The sequence below is a fragment of the Orbicella franksi genome, chromosome 9 (genome assembly GCF_964199315.1).
Source record: "Orbicella franksi chromosome 9, jaOrbFran1.1, whole genome shotgun sequence".
NCBI classification, from domain to species: Eukaryota; Metazoa; Cnidaria; class Anthozoa; order Scleractinia; family Merulinidae; genus Orbicella; species Orbicella franksi.
In genome coordinates, this window is record NC_138153.1 from 26,940,930 (window position 1) to 26,964,322 (window position 23,393).

Sequence of the window (23,393 nt, forward strand, 5' to 3'; positions counted from 1 at the left end):
CGGAACTAATAGCTTTTGTGTAACTCTAACCATTAACCAAAACACAAATTGTTTGATGCCTAAAAGACGGAATATTGACAGAAACAGATTTAAGATTATAAAGCGAGGTGGATAACTATAAGTTTTATCTGTTTAACGAAGATTAAAGTAGATAACAGCACTTTTCAATTGTATGATTGAGGGGAAGCAAGTTTTCAGATTTAAGTTAAAGTGTTGCGCTTAAGATCGGAGAATTATACGCAGTTCCAGAACTTATATCAAATACATGTCTCGCTACTACTTTGAGGAATTTTTCGGCAGTTTGTAAAAGTACTGTGAAAATGTTTTCGATTTTTTCTAAACAGGAGTGCCTCAAAAACATGACCGACGCATATTGGAAAATATATCAAGTCTAGAATGAAAACGTTCTGTAACCGCAATTTCATGATTTGTTCTCTTGTTGTTGTTGTGGCTTTTATAAAAGCCTTAAACGACTTGGGTGTACTTTGTGGCTTCAAAACAAGCTTTTTCAAATACACAAAACAGGTATACAATAAACTAGTTCACCATGGTAAATTTAACCTCTCTGGAACCTTGCCTTGATAGTCAAGCGCACAACACGTTCTTTTGGGATGCAGAACTGCGGTTGATGGAAAAATATATGTAAATCTTTGAAAATTTGCACTACTGCTAAATGAAGTTTGAGCATTTCTCAGTTCACAAAATTGTTCGGGCTCCAGTTTGGCAGATTTCTCCAAGTATTAAATTTTCCTGTGCATTGCAGCTGGGAGTTGACGTCATCGAGGCATGTTTGTACTTTAGGTAAGAAATTAACTGGTGGGAATCCAATCACAGATATTATTCGCGTCTTTAGTCCTGGGAAAAAATAAAAGCAGGCCTTAGACACGAATCAAAACATCGTTATAATGCTGTGTAGCTATGTGGAGCCTGCAAATTTAGAGATTTGGGAGTTTCAAACTTGAAGCGCAGTCTTGTGCAGCTCTTCACCAAACTTGAATTCTAGATTGTTTGTTGTTTGATAAATCTTTTGCATTAATTCGACGAAGTCTTTTGTTTACTAGAGAATAATCTCTTCAGAATAATCTATTTTGCATATAACAACTAATTTTCACAGTGTAAAGTGTGGAATTAAACAAAAGTGTCTTAAAATAGCTGAAAATATCTGAAATAAGTTTATCTCAATGTCGTTGAGATGGACAATTTTAGAAGAAAAACACACATTAAATTTTCGCATTATATGCGTAATAATTCATCACTAAAATGATTTGGAAAACACTGCAGGATTCGTTACACTATAAATTAAATTACCTTGGTCATAATCGGTTTCACAGGCTTATAAACATACCAATAGAAACTTTAAACTTCCATAGGAAAATTCTCTTATACGGAAGACGGATTCGATGGCTTTTGTGAACGGCAAATTTTCTTTTTCATTTGTCTGAATTTTTTTGTGATCGCGCTTTAAGCAGATGTTTCAGTTACTCGCTAAACAAGGCAACGCTAAATATGACCGTAATTGCATTCCTTTTGTGTACAGTACAAGATTTCTGTTTACGTCGTAAAATTAATACCATTTGCTCATATTTTGGAAGAAATTTACACCACGAAAACTCTTGTAAACCTTTACAACGTCAAAAAAATCATGCGTAATTTCCATACTTCGCATCAGATCTGACAGATTTAACATTTGTAAAATAACGACGCTTTCTTTGCTAATTCCGGTGTACTTTAAACCCTCTTTTATACAGTTTGAAAACAGTAGATTTCTTTAAAAAATGTGATGTCAACATAGAAAACTGTGTTTGATCATGCAAAGTCCCTTAAAGAGACTGTTGACGAACTCTTGAATAGCAGAAAAGATAAAAATTTTCCATACTGATGGCACCTGCTCTTTAGAACAATTATGCAGCATTTCAATGGAATTTGTACCTCTGTGTTAGACGATTCCATAAACGATCTTGTTATGTAAAACTCTATTGCGGCAAGACAACCTCTCCCTGACTCAGTGAAGCACTTAGATAGAGCGTTCCTAGTTCGAAGCGTCATTAAAGAGCCATTTTCTTACAGATCACGCCGGGATTCCTTCGCTAGGAAAAAAAGTATTGAATAATTTAGGCCGTGAACAAAACTTAATTACACCCCGTCTGTACACATGTCTATAATTGTTACCCGTTCTAACAGAAATATGAAAATTTAATCATCTGCAATTTGATCGCCCACTTCCTACGCATGCGCTGAACACAGCATGAGGTTAATAAAGCACGGGCATGTATTGTCGGGCCCAGAGCTCTACTCTGTCAAGGACGATCGCGTCTTGCGATCTGGGTCGAGACTATGCTTCTTTGCTGTTACGTTACGTAATTTTAACACTCTACACAAAAAAGTTTATTCAGTTTGTCTTTCGATTAGCGCTAGCAGTTAGTTTACAAGACCGATTATCACGAGCATGCACGCTTGATAATTTTAGCTGGGCGAAATTCATATTCATATTACAAGAAATTAGTTGCCAAATTTCAAAAGCTCTATTTGTAACTTTTTTTATACCGAGTTAAAATAGCCCCTCTGTATTCAGAAGAGTGTTACGAAAAATTCCATCTGGTAATTATAGGCTTCCAAAATCAACTCCACCAAACAAGCGTTATGAGCAAAATAAACCCAAGTGTTATTTTAGGAATCATTAAATATTATATCATAAAGATCTCTTATTCCTTTTTTCTCCTAGTTGTTAAATTTACTAGTTATCATTTTCGTTTAGTAGCAGGTGTGCAAAAGCAGCTTATTATTGCCATGACGACCACCGTAAATAAGTTTTTATTTAGCGTTGTTCGTGATTATTTCATCTCCAGCTAGAATTTACAGGACAACGTTGGTTGCATCTTTCAAGAAATATCTGCTTCTAAAAGTCTAATCTAGGTAAGGAAAATTTAATACTTCAGCAGCACATCAGTTATCTGGAATCTAGACTTTCCGCTTTAAAACATATCTTGGAATTGTACGCAATGTTTTCTAGCATTGAATTTTATCTTTGTTTAGATTCGTTCTCAGTTAGTTGTTTCAGTAACGAACTAAACTGTTTGGCAGAAGTTGATTCCGATAGCATGTTTTGCATTTTATTCGACGGTAATATCATTCCTTAAATCTCATGTTAGGTCTTTTATTTATTGCTGGCTAAGAATAAACTTCAACGGCAATTTTTTAGCGAGCTGCAATATTGTTAACAGGTGGTATTTAAACTGTCACATTCGGTGTTATCTGAAGACAACAATTGTAGCCGCTATTCTACGGAGGAGAAAAACCCACAAAGAAAAACATTGACGTTTGTAAAGGATACACTGTCTCCTATTCAAAGAAGCTTAAAACTGAGTTTATGGTGAAAAGATAAGCAAAGACAAACGACAGGAACCTGTTTGGACGTGAGTACAGCTAAAAATGACAACGGAGAAAGGAAATGGATTTTAATGTCGACCTGATGCTCAGGGATTCGTTAAAAGGTTTACAAACCTCTGCACGGAATTCCGTAAATAATTACTTTCTGTAGTTAATTTTGTAGACTCTGACGTAGTGCTGGTTTTATTCAGGTTTTCTAACATAATTTGAAAGATTTCACCGTAGCTATCATTTTACTAACAGTCACAAATTTTGAACCGAAATACGCAGAGGCAATACGCAGGTCTTTATCCAACATTAAAGTGAAATTCTTATGTAGGTGTAAGGAAGGAAAATTATTTTTCGAAAACGGTAGAAAAAAAAAATAACTGTAAAAAACCACACTGCATAGAAACAAAAACTGTCGGGCGAATAAAGAGAAAAATTGACATTATTTTTGATGTTCCCGTTAAGTATTTCGTTTTAGTTTCACCCTCGTTGATAACAAATCTCTCTGGCGTGAAACATTGATCTTTGCATTCAATATGATTCGATGATTTAAAAACAGTCAACGCAAAAAGACACCTTATGACATCTCTTAGAAATTTTTCTCTATTTGTGGAGTGAAAATCAATTTACCCAGAGCGGGCGGATTTAATGTAGACGGCTATTTCAACACTAGTTTACTCAGACATCGCCTTAAGCGTTTTATTTAATAATCTGTCTATTGTTTCAGAGCTTTTGTTTCTAATAAACAAAAGCTTAAACGGAACCTAAAATTATGCCACTGATTATCAGTAGCAATCAACACAACTCTTATAACTCAGCACGTCTTTGCCGCGCTAAAACATCAAGTTTTTGTGCCATGTCCGTGGATGTCGAATTGTGGCGAGAAGAGTTAGATTTTCCTGCAACAGCTTTACTGCGTGAGTACATATACTTTCTTTCATTCAGGAAATTGTTCAGGACTCGAAAATCTTTGTTCGCCAAGAAGTCAGATAAACAAACGTGTGAAACCATTTAACGTTTGATAGCTTCATCTGTACCTATTACTCTTACATTGCAGAGAATTTGTACAATTTGCTGGGATTTGGGGCGTAAGGTCGCCAATAGTGCTATTGTCTGTCTCAAAATGATAGCATTCTCAATGTCCAATTTGTATTTTATTTTTAAAGTGGCTTTACTATACACATTGATGTCTTTTATTGCACGGGTTTACAGTCCAGATATAGCCGGATTTTCGAAGGGTCCAGGGGCTATTTTGTAAATTGTTTATCACCTGCTATTATACAAACGGTGCGCCTCAATCAAGAAATGCAAACAGCTAAAGAGGTGCTACAAAGAACGAAATATCTAACTTTTACTGCGTGTGCAATGGACAATTAGATACCAAAATATTTCTCCATGTCTGGCATGAACAGTTTATACAAATAAAGCTTGTCGCTGGCTTTTTCCGTTTTGACAATTTTACCCAGAAATCTGCCCTATTCCAAAAACGATTTCAACATTTGAGAATCTCCTGGTAGTTACATGCAATTGTGCGGTTATTCCTTGTATCAAACAAATTTACGCTTGATTTTCCCACTGAAGTATAAAACCAACATAATTCAGATTCGAAAAGTTATGCAAATGTTACACGATGAATGCCTCCGGTCTATTGTTTTGAGCCTAAGTTTTGAAGTGTTTTGCAAAACCTGTTCTGAGCTATATGCAAAGTATCTAAAGCAAAGCAATTAAGCCAAGTTTACGAAGGTTAAATTGCGAAAGCGAAACACTGTTAAGAATGGGTACAATCTGGTCATCGTACATTCTTTCCATCTATGTAGCGTGTTAATTTTTCATTTTTGAGCGACGTTTCGTGAAAAATGACCTGATTTTACATGCAGGCTCACTCTGATATAACTTATATAAATCAATTCAATTTATTTTCTGCTACCAACATTTTCACATCGTTTCAATAAGACAAGTTCGATTCATTTCAAAGTCCAACCTCAATCATTGCTGAAAATGACTTGTAAAGTATTGTCTGCCAGTTAATTTTCATGTATTTTACACTTACTTAAAAGAGGAAACAGGACTATGATATATTTCTGGTTGAACTAAGCTTCTTATAAAGGGAAAGCGACAAATTTAAAGTAACAACGTCGTTTTTACGATATTGAATTCTCTGATCATTCCAAATTCCCTACTCTTTCTCGTCCTTTGAGGCTAATTTTATGTTTTTTTGTTTTTTGCACGTTCCAGGCTGATGAAACAACATACAAAGCTGACAATTTCTTTCACGTAAGGACGAGATGTCATGCAGATCAAGGACATTGTTAAGAGAAGTGATTGACTCAAATCACAGAAAACTAAACAGAATTTCGTGTTTTGCACCGCCGAAGTCAAACACTTTAAAACACCTCCAAAACGAATTCAGAAAAACAATCCCGCGTCCGCGATATGCATTCGTCACCTTGGTGATGTGCGGAGATGAGTATATTAAGGGGGCACTGACCCTCGCATGGTCTCTGAGGCAACAGAAAACTCAACACGAATTGATTGTCATGGTAACACCTGACGTCAGCGTTCCCGCAATGAAGCTACTGCGCAAGCTCTACGACCGCGTGATAAAGGTGCAATACATCAAAACGAGGGTGAAAAGCGCATTGCGAGGGAAAAAGTACCGCAAAGAGGATACTTGGATTGAATACAGCTTATCAAAGGCGCGCATGTTGAAACTCACAGAGTACGACAAGATCATTTGGTTGGACGCGGATTCGCTGGTTCTTAACAACATTGACGAACTCTTTGAGCTTCAAACTCCGGCTGGCGTTTGTTCAAGCATCCGAAATCACGACTATTGGCACGGGTCGAAAATACCCGAACTCGAAATAGAAAATTCCGTCGAAAACAATTACGGTGTGCACGGCTGTACCATGGTTCTTACGCCTAACCTAGATCACTATCTGCTAGCGAGTTCGCTTCCTCAAATAGGAACAACAGCGAACTTTGTTGGACCCGATGAATACTTCTTTACACAGCTGTACAAAACTGAATGGCATCATATTCACGTCAAGTATGCCTGCACGAAATGGTTCTACGAAATGAGGGATGTAAAACCCGAGGTGATTCATTTCTCTGGGGACAAGCCGTGGGAGGACGAGGAAGACTGGGAAGGAATACGCAGGTGGAGAGAGGCAACGGAGGGCATGGTTCGAGTCTGCCCGAAAATGTCGGATTTATTCGTCACACGAAGTCGGTCGAGTTCTCAACGAAGTCAGGACGAAGACAAGTCTTCGGAAAGTAGCAAAGTCTCGTTTAGGACTCAAAGTTCTGAACTAACATTGAAGTTAAATGGCCTCCACAGTTTCCAAGAAACCCTTGAATAAATACGGTATATTTACAAATATAACAATTACAGTTGGGTCTCCTAAGGTCTGGGTTTAAAAGTTAATTAAAATCTCGTTACACTGAAAAATTCTCGAACAAGAGCTATGTTTGATACCGGAAATGCTAGTTTCAACTGAATGCTTTACTTTAACTCTGTAGCCTTATTTTAGAGATTTCACACCCAGTCAAGTAGACGGGGAGAGGGGGTGCAAGAGGGAAGGGATGGGAGGAAGACAACTGCAACGCTTTACTCCACTTTCCATGACTACTCTCCCTGGATGGGACGTTAGTCTATCAAAGGCTATCTCCCCCCCCCCCCCCTGCAATCAGCATTTTTCTGAATTTGTTTGAAGAATTAAACTTTTAATATTCAACAATCTTCTTGTGAACATTTTCAACTACATAAATATATTCTGACAGCTTAAACGATATAGCAATTAATTTACTAATGGTTGAAGAAATATGTTATTTCGACAACTATGCTTGAAATGTAACAGGTGATAGCTCTTAGTTTAATTTTCTGTTAGTTCGTTTCGTCTGTAGTTAAAATATCATTGACGTAAGGAGACAACACATAAGCCATGAAGACGATATTTTAACTTTGCTCGAATACCATGTTAGTATGGCATTCTCCAGTTTTATAAGTTACTCTTTAATACGCTTTCTCTTAATAAACCTGTTTCTTTTTGTATTTGTAAATACGCAGAATTAAGTTTTTCAACAAGCAAACGCAGCTAAGAAAAACAAAACCCGTCACGTGCGATTTGCTTCCAAATATGGAGTTAAATACAGCCAATCAAAGGGCAGACATGAAAGCACGTGATCAGCCCAATCAGATGCGTGTTAACTGGTGCCAGATGTGAGCAGGAAAGAAGTCTTCAAGCTTCTGAATGATAAGGTTTAGCGGTGTGGAAATCCAGCTCAAACACTGTAACATTAAACAAAGGCAAAAATTACCATACAAAACATCACGTTAGCAATGTGCAAGAAAAATTCAGAAAAATGCACAAAAATGCACAAAAATGCACATTCTAAAATGCAAAACTTTGTTGACAGTGTCAGCAATTTCGGGAAGTATTTCCTGGGCACAATCTACGAATAAAGCAGAAGACTCGAACTAGAGCGGTTTTCTCTTGAGGGTCGAAAAGTAATTGGTTTCGCACTTTCTATGCTACACGATTGGCTTAAAAAACTCGCGCCACTGTTTCATCCAATCAGAAGTAAAACAAAAACTAATAGCCCATTTCCGAGTTGCCTTTTGCCTCTGTGTCAAAACGACACTTCGGGCGAAACCATTCATATGAAAATGAGATCCGCCTGCAGGTTCATTGTCTCGTAAATCTAACTCATTTTCATATGAAAGATCTTGCACAAAAACTCGTTTTGAAACAGAGGTACTAGGTAACTCGGAAATGACCTATTGTGACGCGTTCACACACATTTTCCCGCGCTTGGCGTCAGCTTCATGTTATTGCTACAAAGTTTGATTGGTTCATTGTATTGTCTGTGTCCTTTGTGATTGGCTAAAGTGAATACCTTGATTTTGATTTTACAACACTCAATTGAAAACAGGTCTGACTAAACAAAACTAACTGAAAGGTTCGTTTGAGCAGACTTGCTACTTACAGTTTTGGCCGCGTTAGCCATAGGTTCAGGGAACTGGTGCGTAAGAAGAGCCAGCATTGCAGTGAAGGAGCACAGGGCAGCAGTAAACAGAATGAAGAAAGGAAGCTCTTTTTTGGGGTAAATGGAGAGTTCATGATGACCTGAAAGATTACAAATGAAAAATGTGACATTCTTCAACTTAGGATTTTCCTAGCATTTGAGCATAAGCGCTTACCACGGCTGTATATATGGGTTAATAACGTATTTGTCTAACACGTGTTATCAGTTTGCATTTATTTTTGCAACCGGAAAAAATGTATTTACAGACCCTCACGTAGCACATATCACATTTTAAAACAATTTTTCCTCACACTATTTGACCATGGCTTCTCTAGCGTGGTTTCATGGCTCAGTTGGTAAAGCTTTGCACTTGCGATGTTCTCTTGAAATTGTTTATTAATTGCAAACAATTGCGAAGGTCCTTTCTCCAATTTGCGCACAGAAAATTTCATTCACATTCTTTATACACATCTTAAAGCCTTGTACAGAGGCAGCAAAAACTGATATACAATACAGCCGCCTTAAGATGGCGGTCAATGAAGCGAACTGCATGCAAAGCACAAAAATAGACCATTTTTGTATTCTCGGTCTTGGACTGGAACTAGCTTGCAACTGAGGCTAATGCAGGGAGTCTCTCCTAATGCAAATGACATCAATCTCCGCTTTTTAATGATCTGCCCCCGCAGGAGCCTCCATTGCAAGCTAGTTCCAGTCCAAAACTGAGAATACGAATATGGTCTGTTGTTCTTACCTGGCAGAAGTTCTCTGTCAGCGTTCTCAGTGCATGCTGGGTAAGGATGAAACAAATGCCCCTTCTCCAGGGGGTAGGGGACGAGACGAAATGCTGTAAACAGACACAAAATAAGCGTTAGGCGCTTGTTCAGTTTTTCCTCAGGGTCACCCATTTGGGGGTACCCGGAGGTATTAACACTGAGGATGACCCAGTTTTATAGCCGAGGGTCGAATTTTGCCATTCGTCTGCACGAGTTGGTAATTTCAAAGGAACAAAGAGAAACTAGCAAACGAGCGAAAAGAAAAAGTTTCGCCGTCCTCAAGTTTCAAATGTCGGTATCAAATGAAGTAAGAAGAAACAAACTTGAAAAAACAAAACAAAACGAGCAAAAAAAGCGTCCATACTTCCTTCCCATGTACAGTGTAGTAAGTTCAGAGCACCTTCCACCCTTTTCCAGTGAGGTAAATGAAAAAACGCGTAAGCTATCGCTTCGCTGTCTCCTCGTTTTAAAATATGCTCTGGAGGTAGAATCAGACTCTTCTGCTCCAGAAGATACTAAAAGAAAAAAAGATATCTTGACACTGTGGCATGGAACAAACCGCAAACAGTAGTTGAAACATTGGCACGTCCAGTTGATTGGCATTCTACATCTCCACCTCCTAGCTAAACTCTTTTCTGATTCGCCTAGCATTGTGGAAACCAACAAAACGACGTCGCAAATTGATTGAACATTTTTAACAACAACTAAAAAAAATGAAACTTCCTCTCCTATCTTTGGCTAACTTTTAATTGTCAATACATGAATCAACTAGTCTACATTGCATATTCATTTGGCTTGTCCGTTGTGTGTGCATCATCTCTGTCTAAAAGGCTACAATGTAACAGATAGTACGCGATCATAAATTTGATGGCTTTTAAAAGTTCTTACTTTAGGAACATGAGGATTAAACTCCACTGCTCTATGTATGGCTTCCACAGCCGCCATCTCAGTAGGACTTAGTCCTCTTTTTGCTGCGATCTCAGGAGAGAATCTGCAGAACAAAACAAAGTATTTGAAAATTGAAGTTCAACACAGTTCTTGGACGGGGATGTTATAAGGAAGTTAAAAGAACTTGGCCTTCAAACTCATATGATAGTTGCACCTTGGCACGGTTTTCTTTTGAGATACCCTCAATTTATTTTACATTTTCTGACCACTCTCTGCCCATTAAAAAAAACTTTTCATTTACTAAATAATGCAGTTAAAGCAGCAAAATTCTTTGCTTACTTGTCGCAGACTGCTCTCGCTTTGAGAAGAGCAGCTGAGTAACATATAGTGGCTGACTTTGGAAGACTTATATCTGAGGAGGGAAAGACACGATTAATCTTTTCAGCCAATGCATATATACAATGGAATTAGCAAAAACCAAAGTCATATTTTTTAGTTCCATTCTTACCATCATATTTGGCTAGAACTTGCTGTTACAGGAAATAATAAAGAAAAAAATCCAAATCAGTCAGTTTTAACGTAAGTTATAATATCTGCTAACCAAATAAATGGAATTAATAACTCTTAAAAATTAACAGCTTGTGTTAAATACCTGCACTTCTGAGTAAGCTTGTATTTCAAGTAAAGCCTCGAGAAGATTTTCATGGATGTTAAGAACACTCATGAGAGGAAATTCTTTCATAAGCTGAGAACAAAAATAACATACTTACAAACTAAAAAAAGAGATCTGGGGGATCCTGGTACATGTATGGTATGGTAAGGTTAGTCCTGAACTGACAGGAGGGTGGGGGGGGGGGGGGGGGTGGTGTGTATGTATTTCTATTAAACTACAGCTATAAACTTGAGAATGTAAACGTACATCTCTCATCATTTTAATGGCTTCTTTGACTCGTCCAAGCTTTCTTGCACACATGGCTAGCCTGCGTCTTATATAAACACACACATTGGTGTCTCTTCCTGAAAGAGTAAAGAGTGTTAAGGAAAGATTGGTGAAAAGGTGACATTTAATGTTTTTTTTTTTCTTTCATCTTCCAGCAGTAAACTTTTCTGATACCACTGAACTTAAGCATGTGATGAAAAAAGTTTTGAGCCATTTTAGCAATGCTCTCTTTTTTGATAAGACTACGACATGGTACCACAGACATAACTTTTTAAAATTTCCTGACTTTTTCTTGATAAAAATGAAATTTCCCTGACCAAATTAACACAAAATGTCAGACATAGTAGTGGCTTCTGGCCTCAACTTACCACCGTCCTTTCCATTCGCTCATTAAGATATATTTAACATATTTTCCTTCTTCATTAAGGAAAAACATTGTTGAGATCACAGTTATCCCAAATGTTTCTTCCAGCCTTCAGTGGTACTAAATCAGCCGTGTTAAATTAATTCAATTTTCCCTGACTCAAAATAAAATTCTCAGACTTTCCCTAACCTTGAAGAATTTTTTCCCTGACCATTTTCTGACCTGTGGCAACCCCACTAAGAACATTTTTATTTTCAATTCTTTGTCAAGTGATTTGCTTGTCACTTACTGTGTAAGGCTTCCTCTTTTGTGTCAGGGTTTACAGACGTACTGTTTCTTAGCAAGGCTTCACTGGCCTTTAATGCTTGTTTGAATAACTTTTCAGCCTGAAAAATACAATCATGTGCAGTTCATGACATAATCATAAAACATTTGGTGACTTAAAACTTAAAATGAGATTTTCATAGCGAGTCAGTGCACATTGTTTAATTCACTGAATTCTTCCCTTGAAATACATCAGACTTTTTCATCACAATTTTCTTAAGTCTTCTTTAACTAAAAATCACTGAAAACCCTAAATCACTATTGGGGTTGACCTGAAATAGCCGTTCTTCGTAACATTTGGTCATTCTCACCTCTAAAATGGTTTGTGCCTCCTCCTCTGCTAATAAAATAAGTGCTGTAGGACAACTGCAACAAATCAAATTATAATTACAGCACTTAACAGAGAAACTACAATACATTGTATTTTTACTCAGTGCGTGCTAAATTAGCCAAGAGCAAAAGGCTTTTTCCTTTTATTCTGCAGTTAACTCTTCAAAGCAATTTTGTCTAAATTATCACAAGCGGCAAGGTGAATCATGACACACATGCATGATGCTGTCTTGATCCCTTCTATGCCATCCTGGGAGTCAAATGATGAACTTTATCAGTGAGAATATATCTATTACTATAGACAGAAAAACAGTTTTTCTACATGAAAACATACCTAGAATTATGTTCTAAAGCTTGATGAGCTGTCTTGATTCTCTTCTCTTGATCTCTTTCTCGCCACGCTCTTAACATTACTACAACAAAACACAAGTAAATGCTGTAAAATCTTATCACATAGGATAGTTAAGAAAAGGATGATTCTTCAAGGCAAAGACAGCAAATACTGTAAGTACTTACATGCATTTCCCTAACAATGAAAATCAAGCTGAGAACTCTTAAGAGAATGATATACATGTGTATTGCTTTTTACATTGTTTGGGCAATAATCACATCTTTAACTTGAAATATTCTTTCATGACAGTTCTTTTTCAGAATTGAAAAAGAAAACAGCAACAACATTTTATAAAAAATAAATTGTAAATTAAAGTGAATCGATAATAAGGAAATTAAAGCAAATCTATTATTTTTAGAGTGTCGTCAAGTGGCACTTTCATACACTTCTATAGTGATGGAATGATCTGATCTGTTCAAAGAGTATACAACTGTAAATTCATAAAAGTAGACAGTCTTTTTTCGAGACTTAACTTGCAAAATAATCAGTGGGTATGCTAAATTATAACTGCAGTAAAGTTGCTTAATTTTCAAAAAGGTAAACTGATCTAAGAAGCATAGAAGTGTTTGTTCATCAAGCAATGTTCTGGGCTGATTTGTTCCCAGCCTGCACACCTGCATCATGACTTCAAGTCATATTGCCCTGTCATACAGTCAATAAGTCCTTAAATAATACTCACACTCATCAGACGGCTCTGCACTTTCAGCATCAGCATCACAAGTAAAGAATGTCTGTTACAAAAAGAGTTACTTGTAAAAATAATAATTATCATATATGTATTAATTCAAGGGCTACACAAAACCCCCTCAATTCTAGCTTGCCCTTTGGACAAGCAGTTCTCACATTTTGCTTGCCCTGGTCAAGCCTTAGGTTTTTTTTTTATTAGCTGGCAAACAAATTGCCTGGGCGCTTGCCCCTTGGGCAAGTGAGTGAGAATGGATAGTAGTTTGCCCGGGAGGGAAATTTACTTGCCGTGAACGAATGGACAGCACTTTTTGCAGCACTTTTTTAAAATCAATTCCTTGAGAAATCTGACAATAAAGTAATTGAATTAAAAGGCAAGCTTGAAATTTTTGATTTCTTCAATGCAGTGCAGTTAAATATCTAAGGAAACATGAGGACATGTTAACAATGTAAATTATATCGCCTTCTGGAAACATGGCAGGAAATTTGGGACTGTTAAAATGGTTGTGTCTACAAAGATGATGGAATTCCCGCAGACTTTAATGTAAGAGTGAAAACTCAGTAGTAGGTGACAATAACTACTGTAGTCTACAAGTTAAAATACTGTGAAATGTTAGAAAAGTAAAAATATAATCAGACTTTGGCCAACTGGTATTTCTGGGGGATTTTCCATTCAGCCAAAACTCTGTGTTCTACCATTAGAGCACTCTTGTTAAAAAACCATGTTAGTTCAGAGGGCCAATAACTAAAATCAAGCAATCAGATTGCTCCATTGCCAGTCCAATATTCTCTCAGTTTTGGACTTAGTACTGTCTGGGGACCGAAGGATTTTTTGGTTGCTTTATAAATTATAGCTTTTGCCTGTGGAAGAACTTGCTTTAAACAGAAAAGATTCCTTATCTTTTTCTTCCAACTCTCTTTCCCTTTGGGTTTGTTTAACTTCAGACATGAGTCTACACCTAGTTGGTTCCCAATCAGAATTGTGCCGTTTTTTCCAGTCCATGATTGTGGCATTCTTTCCAAACATTTTCAGCTGTGTAATAAATCTTTTATTAACCAAGCTTGCTCCCGCCACACTGGGAGAATATCTGCCCTCAGTCCTTTCCGTATGGACCTTGCTGCGCTCAGCTTATACTGTCAAGACCTTGGGCCAGCATTCACCCAGTGCGGCCCTTCCTCTTGGTTAATAACTTAGTAGTATGTAGTTTAGGCACACACATCTTAAAAATATGGTTAAACAGGAACATTACTGCGAAACATTACCTGATGATCTTGAGCAGATAAATTCATGTCATAATAAGTCAACGGTTCTTTTCCGGTCACCCAGTAATATCTGGCAAAAGCAAAATTGTATATTAAAATGTATGCCTGCAACAGGAAAAACAAGGAACTACAGGTTGAGTTAAAAACAAAACACTTATCAAAGAAGGCATTGTTACCTATTATATTCTGCACCTCGGAAAAGATTTCCAGGATTTCTCCAAACTTTACACTCTTAAAACAGAGATCAAGACAGTTTGTCAATAACAAGCACAGTAGAATAATATTCAATTGAGTGGCTGGATGCTTAAAAAAGTTTTTGAAAGCCCAAGAGAGGGTCCTTACTGGACACAACGGGCATATTTGAGACAGCACACAATATTGTTTTTTTGACCTTGACACCTCTGCAGTACCTACATGTAAGCTAAAAGCTATGAACTTAGTTTAATCTGACTCTCATTGGGAGTTACATTTAACTCTAAACTAACAAAACAAATTGTTCTCAACTCAAAAACTAAACTAGGACTTAGCTAAATGTGAAACACTGGATACCGACACTGGAAAAAGGAAGCATTTTGTATAGTCTGTTTATCTGAATAGGATAGAGACACTTGCTAAAATTTGTAAGTCTAAAAAGGTCATAAAGTCTGCATGCGAGCCAAGTGGCTCATCAGGCCACAGCTTATCACGATTTTGGTAGCATGAAGTGACTAGCAGTATTTCTACTCCCCCCTGGATGGGATGCTAGTCCATCGCAGGGTTACCCCCAGCATTAAGTTCATCGGTATCCATTTATACACTTGAGTAGAGAAAGACACTGTGAGAGTAAAGTGTGTTGCCCAAGAACACAACACAATATCCCCGGCCAGGGCTCGAACCTGGACTGCTCGATCCAGAGACGAGCGCACTAACCATGAGGCCACTGCACCTCCCACTGCTAACATTTGTGAACACTTTTAAATAGGAAGCACTTTATTGAAAGGGATTTTAAAAACTCTGCTAGTGAGGTACACTCCTAGATGAGAAGGACTCTGCTCTTATGTAAAAAAAAAACTTTTTTTAAATTATTTTTTATTTTTTTTATATTTTACTTTTTTTATGATAAATACTTGCACATATAAGAAGCCTCTCTGCAATAACTACAGGTAATCATATGGATGCGATTTACACTCCAAGTGATATTTGAAAATTCTCTCAAAATTGCGCGAGCCTTTAGGTGAGTATAATTTGAAAGAATTTTCAAGTGTCACAAGTAGTGTAAATCCTTAATCCTCATACGTTTACTTGAACATTTTTATTATATGACTGAGAAAATCACAAGAGCATGCATTTTAATTTGCACTGCAGTGAAAATTAAAAATAAATTAGCCTGCTCTCAGCCAATCACAATGAAGTTATTTTGTCAGTCTTATACGTGTAATAATGTATTTAATTAGTAAATAAAAAAGGCTTTAACCACATTCATTAAATCAATATTATTATAAACCCTACAAAGAATTGAACAGGGGATTTAACAAAAAGTGTAGAGAAAGACCTCCTAACCTCTGCAGGCTCAGGTTAGCCAATAGCAATTCCCCCCCCCCCCCCCCACCCCTGTAATCTGTTCTCACATACCTGCTACATTCTGTTGTGTATTCTGTGGTGTATTATCAGAGCTACCCAGCAGTGGACCAAGATGAGATAACGATACATGTTCTATGAAAGATGTACCATACTTCCGAAAGTACCACCACTCAAATATCTGTGATAACAGAACGAAAACATGGGAATAAAAGCAACTAAATTACCAAGCTATGAAGACATGATTGATCATCGCAGTTATACACACAACTGCTTAATTTGTGTGTATAACTGCGATGATCAATCATGTCTTCATATCTTTCTCTGCAGTTCAAATATATGATATTTCATATATTCCCTTGCATAAATTACCAAGCATTGCCAAAGATGCCTGAATGAAAGAAGTTACTGTAAAATTCTGGTTATGGACTCTGGGTGGGGGAGGGGGGGAGGGGTTTAGGGGACTTAGAAATTAACAGAAGGGCTACTGGCTACAATTTTACTGTATTTCATGGCCATGTTATTTGAAATAGTAGACACCTACATGTAACTAATGATACTATTATGAAGTCATTGCCATTTATGATGGACTAGAAAATGTGAAAACTGATGATTGACATCTTTAAGGCCATTTACTTTCATCAGGTGAAACTCCTTGCAAGGCTAGCAATTACAACATTATAGATGGTACAGTTAAAATGAAAAGCCAAATTTTGTGATATGACTCAAATATTTTTCTCATTGCAAACGTGGATTGAATGATGGCATCGAAACTTATATTTGAACTACATTTTGCACCGGTACCAAAAATCTAATGATTATAGATGTTTCTTTTTGACTAAAAATGTTTTTCACTGGAGGAACTTTTTTTAAAGACCATATAACCACTTTAAGTAAAAATCTACTTATGTTCTATCACAAATGCTGTTCTCTGATTGGCTACCCTACTCAATATCTATTTCTGTTGTAGATAGTGAGTAGCCCAGCAGTGTACATACGCTTGTTATGAATATGAAGGGTACTTCTTTACGTTTTTGAAGTGTCTGTGAGGTGGATTTAGATAATGTTTTGAACGACTAGTAGATTTATACTAAAACAATTAGATTATTTGCTCTCAATTTCTATGCCGATAATTGACCCAGGCTGTGCCCTCGTCAACTATCACACGATAGAAATCTCAAGCTCATGATCTAATTGTTTTGTAGAATACACGAATCTAGAAAAATCAATTCTTCATGAACACAAAAGGTTACAGCCACAGTAGTTTTATTTGTAAGGCTCTTATGGATGTAAGATAAAAAAGTATGAAAAGATCTATTAAAATGTCCTCTTGCAAGAGCAGAAAAATTTTCAAGAACATTATTGAATAACCAGAGAAAGTGTCTCACATCCAGTGAAAATTAAATGTAAATTAAAGTAAAATTCAATGGGTTGGAGTCACATTCACGAAACTACATGACTAGTACATATTTATTTAGTGAGACTGTGTCACAACAGATGCTTGGCTGAGTCAATAAACCAACATGGAAATCTTTGCTGGATGACTAAAACACAACTAGACTCACAAGAATTATCCCAGATATGAATGAAGATGTTCCCGTGAGAGCAACATAAAACTTAGGAGTCAATGTGTTCAGGAATAGAATAGCTGAAAAAAAAGATAACCATTTTAATTAGTATTTTATGGTGATTTAAATGTGATATATTAGAGATACAGAGAAATCCTGATTTAAAGAACCTGCAATGGTAAAAAAACTGGTTTGAAAAGTTGGCAGTTCAAGAAATCCAGGATAAAATTACAATGTTTGACTGAGAGAGGTAAAAGACATTTGGTTCACTGAAGCCCAGAAGGGTGCTCCCAGAAAAGTTGGGTGGGGGTGTGCAGCCCACTTCCCAAAACCCGTACCCTATTTATGACCAAAATCTGTGATTTTTTCTACACTATTTATGACCTGGCCAAAACTTTGATACCCTATTAATGACCATTGCAGCTGGCACAGTTGCCCTAAACATAAGTTATGAAGGGCTTTTGTTGATGGTCTTATTGATAACGATGAAAAAGTAGCTTCTTCTAAGCAACATACCCAATTCAAGACTAGAGTGTTAAAACCATACCCTATTAAAGACCAAAATGGCCAAAATCGATACCTTATTTATGACCAAAATGGCTGAAAACCCTACTCTTTGGGGCTGCATGTACCTATATAACCCATATAAGGGAGTACCTGCGCACCCACCGGGTGGGGGTGGGGGTTCAAGTTATTAGAAGGTCCAAAAACTCTAGGGTTTGACAAATCAGGTTTCCACTTTTCATCCAAGAGCCTGTTGTTATTGAAGGCATTGAAGAGATACAATGGCTTACAAGTTGGTACATAAGAGCTCAGTCCTCTGAAGTATGAAGTGTGAAAAGGATTGCCTTTCACCAGCTTTATTCCAGCTTTTTTTATTAGTTTTGTTTCTCTGCCCACTGTATTTTCACCACAGATTGAGCAGCAGGGTAGTTACAAGTTTGTCTTTTGAAGCAGGACATTTTATACGCATAACACCTCTTTCAACCCAGGAACAGAACACCAATGGTTGATTGGCTCGCAACTATTTATACACTGAGAAGCAATGTGGGTATACTTGTACAACTGGAAGTGTCTGAAGGTTGTACAGTACAGAGTGGAAATCATTTTAACATTAACTAACCAAAAAAACAATAGTGTAAGAAACACATGGTTTGGAAAAAATATTTCAAGTTCATGTATGACAGAGTGACTGCTATCTTCCCTCCCCTCCCCAAACTTAAACAAGACTTTCAATTCCATGAAGTAGTATAACTACCAAAAAGATCAAAAGGTCATTCAACAAAATACAACCTTAATTTTCTTTAACATACAATCTAGGGCTACAAATATGAAAGCAACCTCAAAATGGACATAATTATAAGCTCATCTTAAATCTAATGCATTTTAGTAAGTTGCATTTGAAAAAAAGAGTCAAACGCAAACAATGAATGCGAATCGGTAAAAACAGCTGACAACACAGTAACATCCGGTCTGTCCTTTTCGATTCATTTCTCGAATAAAATTCGTCTCGAACCAGAAAAAAATACAGCAATGGAACTAAGTATCCACATTTAAAATGCAACTGATTTATTGTCTACGATATTACTCATTTTACCTGTAATTACCAGGGAGATTTGCGTTTTTTAGGAAAAAAAGGGAGAGAGCGGCGCAAATTAATTTCTTGATCAAATGAAGATCGATAACTTACCTAAATTTAAGTTTTCCTTCAGGCGAAGTGGAGTGCGAAGTACATAGAGCAAGAAGATAACCAGAAGAAACCAAAACCCCCACAGATACGTCCATGACCAGCCGATCCATTGCTTAATTTTACTAATTGATCGCTGAACACCGCTCGTCTCGTCCGCCATTTTGGATCACTAAAAATAAAACCTACGCGCTTGCGCACAATGGCTCAGTTCTGCACGAGATCCAGGTTTCGCGCGGTTAAACCGCGCGCTTTGCAATGTCTTTTCACACAAAATACACCAAACAAGCCAAGGATAACGCTATCCACTGAAGAAATCACTATCCAGCGGATAACGTGGTTTGTTTTGTCAACACTTATCCATTAGATAGCAATTTGTCCGGTGGATAGCGTTATTCAGCCCTCGATCAACTGGAGCCAGTTGTACACAGCCCCGTTACAGTCACAAATTCGTGCAATACAGTTTTCGAACAATACGTTTTCACAGAACATGTACAGTTGCCAATTCGAACTCGGTTATTTTGAATTCCCCAAATAGATATATGGATGAAGGAAAAATAAAAGAACTAATTGATTAACCATAAGTGAACAAAGGAACAAGGACGACAAGAGACAGTAGAATCAGCAAGGCTAACTTTTGACAAAGAGACAATCCACCCAGCAGCTTAACCGGCGAGTCACAGTTTTCAAATCTTTGTAATGTCTGTTGAGATTGAATAAATGGCACGTCGGCTTGGCTGTCCAACGCGCCCAATTTAATCACGATATTTATGTGTGTCCGGATGAGAAGTGGAGACAAAATGTGAACAAAACAACATCGTTACTCTGAAATCCGCTCAGAGCCTAGCACATCGAATGGTACCGACATCTACCATTCGATGTGACCGACACTTTTAAAACACGCATATTGTGTCACTTAAATTTCTTAGCCATAACAGCTTAATTATTTGATAAACTCAAGATGAAAGATTCCGCTAATCTGCCTAATCACCAAGACTCAAGCACAAGGGTCAAGGATGTATGTCAAGATATCTCCGTTGGTTTCTATCCGGAACAAAAGGTACAATATCGATATCAATCTAATAGAAAGGTCGGCTCTTTACTCTTCGTAATTTTCTTCGTTTGAATTTTTTTTTTTTTAAAGCAAACAAACAAACAACAACAAACAAAAAGAAACAACTGAAAACTTCTAATTACAACGCGAGATTTGAGACTTTTGAAAACTGACTCAATATTTTGTACCTCAAGTAGGGCGCAGTTCATCTTGCACCTTGAAGTACTTACCTTCAGTGGTTTCTCTCAGACAACCCTTATCACCAGCTTACGTAAACTCAAGGCATCTTTTTACTTTACATAAAGGTAATTAATTTAGCCGGCAAAAGACACACAACTAATTGTCGGCTCTTATCTAAGTGAAACTAACAAAATCACGCAAGAGTTAGGCCCCGTCCAACCTACGCCGAGCAATTTGAAAACGGAGGTTTCACTCTGAAAATGTATCAGACGTTTTCCGTCCACACTGCGCCGGAGGAATTCAAAAACGCAACAATCACCGGTCATTTTGTTTTTGCGTTTGAGGAAAACTCGGTCAGGGAAATCACACGATTATCGTGACACCATCGCCGTTCGAAAAGCTCGATTTTCAAAATGTTCTCCGTCCACACGAAAACACAAAGCCGGCGTTTTCAAATTTGAAGAACATTTTCGAAAAGCTCCGTTTTCGTGACGGGTAAGTGTGGACCGTAAGAAAGAAAGTTGCGTTTTCAAATTCCTCCCGCGTAATGTGGACACCGCCTTAAACAGACTTCATTCAAGTTACTCGTTCAGAGAAATCTTGTGATGCGGAAACACCTTGCAATTGCAACGTTGCGCAACAGTTTTAGTGGACGTGACTAAGTATAAATATACGCTGAATTTTGCGCAGGATTTCTAACGTTGTAAGCAAGTTCTAAAATGCTCCAGACGACTAGTAAACCACCAAAAAAGAATGAAATCCCAGCTCAGTACTTAAGCTTTCAAAGGAGAACTGATAAAAATCATCTTACTGGGTTAAAAGTTGAAAAGGCGGGAGCAAAGAGCGTAATCGTGTCACGTAATTGCACGCAATGAACAAACCAACAAAGTTCAATGTTGCAGAACTTCGCGTGCTTCAAGTTACGCCTGACAGTTTCAGGAAAAGACTAGACATTGCACGAAATATAATGTTCTATCGGGTGTCTGCATGCTGGACATTTTCAAGTCTAAAGATTTTTGTAAAAAAAAATGGTGTTTGACAGTACATTTTGGGATGTTTTATCGCTGAAAACTCCTTCCTAATTTACAGTATTATATTTACAGCGTTATTCTAATGAACATAAGGTTTTCTACCCAAACATGGCTGACCCTGCTCCTTGAAATTTCATACAATCCTCCTAGATCCTGAATTCACTGTTAAATTAATTATCTAATTAGAGGAGGGAGTGGACAATAGATTGCTGCCTGATTTCAGAAAGTTAGACGATAAAGGGAGACATGAGAGTGTTCCTGACGAAAAGAAGATGTTGTTCTATTGGGCACGTGCGAGTGCTCATCTGTAGGAAAGCTGCAGATGATTACCGTTTCAAATGGACAACTGAAACAGTGGCCGTCCCAAGTCCATATGAAGGAGGGAGCGGTAGAGCATCAGGCTTTAAAAAAAACCCTTGAACTGGGGCAAGATTTACGGCTTATAATGGGCCAGGAGGAATTAAATGGGGTGACCTTGTGGATGTCCCATAAGACATTTAGACCATTTGACGTCTAAAGAAATGAGAATAAGAAAATTTTCCCGCAAATATAAACTCTTCCTTTACACCAACGTATTCCGTAAACTGAGAAAGAGCCTTGTTATAGCTACATTTGTCTTAAATACCTTGAGTATTCAGACTGTTAATATCTCAGAAATCCGAAAAATATTCCGCACTATTTGCCACCAGACTAGCCGTATTTCGTGCTACGCTTGCAACCTCAGTAGAAATACCGTGAAAAACCGCGAACTGGTCTCGGGCATTTTAGGCTACATTGTACGAATTCCTTCTTGACACGCGCCCTACTAGTTTGGGAAATAAAATCACGCGAAGTGAAGCAAACATTTTTCGACCTCGGTGGGATCTGATCGTAATCGACATCCTGTGGTTTGATTTCCCTTCAAGGCAAACGCCCATTTTACCAACCCTCACGTCCGCTATCTCACAAGAGTCACGCACAAAGATACCCCAGTGATCGATCGACCTATCTTATATTGCTCGTTCGGATCTTTTAAAATCAACAACTAGTGGAATGCGACTAATATATCTTAAGCTTAAGTATTTGGTTAAACGAGAACAAAAGAGGAGTTAAGGACCATAAAGCGAAAATTGCAATTCATTTTTCTCTTTATTTGAGATCTAGGCCGCATAATGGAGAAAAAGCAAAGAAAAGGTACTTTTAGCAGAGTGGCATGGCAATCGGGCCACACTAACTGTACTCTCCCGTTTCTCTGGTTGTTCCATTCCTCTGCACATTTTGGCTTCATTGCTAAAATCAATTTTTGCATACTAATGATGCCTTATCTCCTTTTCCGACGAGATTATTTTCTTTTTCATGGAAAAGGCTCTGTTCCCTGCTGTTCAAACAGGCAAAACGGGCCGTTTTCAATTCGTATTTTGAACTAAGATGCTTAAAAAAATCCTGGCTCAAACGGATGTATCTATCGTGTTAAAGGCAAATATAAATTTGTTACTTTAAAGCCCGTGGTGGCTCGTAGTCGCACAATTACCAACCCGTTGTATTGGTGCTGCCGGGAATAAATTTTCGCCTTCTCAAAATGTAGCTCTGTTCCTAGTCTCTTGAAAACTGACCTTTCAGCGCTGACTCATGACTGCAAGAACCCTTAACATTCCTGACTAAAAGAGACCTGTATATTTTATTGAGAAGTTGCGCTGTGGGGGTTCGAGAGCACGGTGCGCGGTTCCCACTTGAACATTTGAGTTTCAAAACCTCATAATTACGTATCAATGGGCAGGTGTTCAATAATTACATTCTTTTTGCGTCAGTGGAAATAGCAAGGACACTCGGCAGTTTCAGAAGTTCAGGCATCCAGGGTACTCTTAAATAGCTATTAATAACTGAATAATGACTTTGGTGTCTAGATGATATTTTTGATCGGGGTAAATTCAGTGAACAAATAAAAAGAAATCATTGTTGCAGATCCCTACCTAGACT

The 23,393-nt window shown here is 37.6% G+C and overlaps 3 protein-coding genes across 3 annotated transcripts in view; 2 read left to right on the forward strand and 1 right to left on the reverse strand.

The window, feature by feature from the left end:
• The first annotated feature begins 3,858 nt into the window (after positions 1-3,858).
• On the forward strand, positions 3,859-6,741 carry LOC145498180 (uncharacterized). The gene is made up of 2 exons (XM_081478079.1): positions 3,859-4,292; positions 5,611-6,741. Exon 2 carries the CDS (start codon positions 5,661-5,663, stop codon positions 6,735-6,737), a length of 1,077 nt encoding a protein of 358 aa, XP_081334205.1. The 5' UTR covers positions 3,859-4,292; positions 5,611-5,660; the 3' UTR covers positions 6,738-6,741.
• Positions 6,742-6,767: 26 nt separating this feature from the next.
• On the reverse strand, positions 6,768-20,108 carry LOC145498177 (protein ST7 homolog). The gene is made up of 18 exons (XM_081478063.1): positions 19,176-20,108; positions 17,483-17,565; positions 15,972-16,098; positions 14,537-14,591; positions 14,361-14,430; positions 13,093-13,144; positions 12,357-12,435; positions 12,004-12,058; positions 11,658-11,754; positions 10,984-11,081; positions 10,717-10,809; positions 10,573-10,594; positions 10,404-10,476; positions 10,065-10,167; positions 9,541-9,691; positions 9,155-9,247; positions 8,365-8,504; positions 6,768-7,666 (listed from the first exon to the last, which is right to left on the reverse strand). Exons 1-18 carry the CDS (start codon positions 19,333-19,335, stop codon positions 7,571-7,573), a joined length of 1,647 nt encoding a protein of 548 aa, XP_081334189.1. The 5' UTR covers positions 19,336-20,108; the 3' UTR covers positions 6,768-7,570.
• The window catches only part of LOC145498176 (ankyrin repeat, SAM and basic leucine zipper domain-containing protein 1-like), a 65,575-nt gene continuing 55,987 nt past the window's right edge, over positions 13,806-23,393 (forward strand). The window contains exon 1 of the mRNA XM_081478062.1: positions 13,806-13,821. The gene's annotated coding sequence lies outside the window, so the exon portion shown is untranslated. The remainder of the gene's footprint in view (positions 13,822-23,393) is intronic.

Bases quoted from the DNA above. Each gene is read 5' to 3' on its own strand.
- LOC145498180 (XM_081478079.1), top strand. From the start codon at position 5,661: ATGTCATGCAGATCAAGGACATTGTTAAGAGAAGTGATTGACTCAAAT.
- LOC145498177 (XM_081478063.1), bottom strand. From the start codon at position 19,335: ATGGCGGACGAGACGAGCGGTGTTCAGCGATCAATTAGTAAAATTAAG. The intron at 10,168-10,403 runs GTAAGCAAAGAA...TTTGTTCTGCAG, and splicing joins GCGAGAGCAGTCTGCGACAA to ATTCTCTCCTGAGATCGCAG. The intron at 9,692-10,064 runs GTAAGAACTTTT...TTTTTCTTTTAG, and splicing joins TTAATCCTCATGTTCCTAAA to TATCTTCTGGAGCAGAAGAG.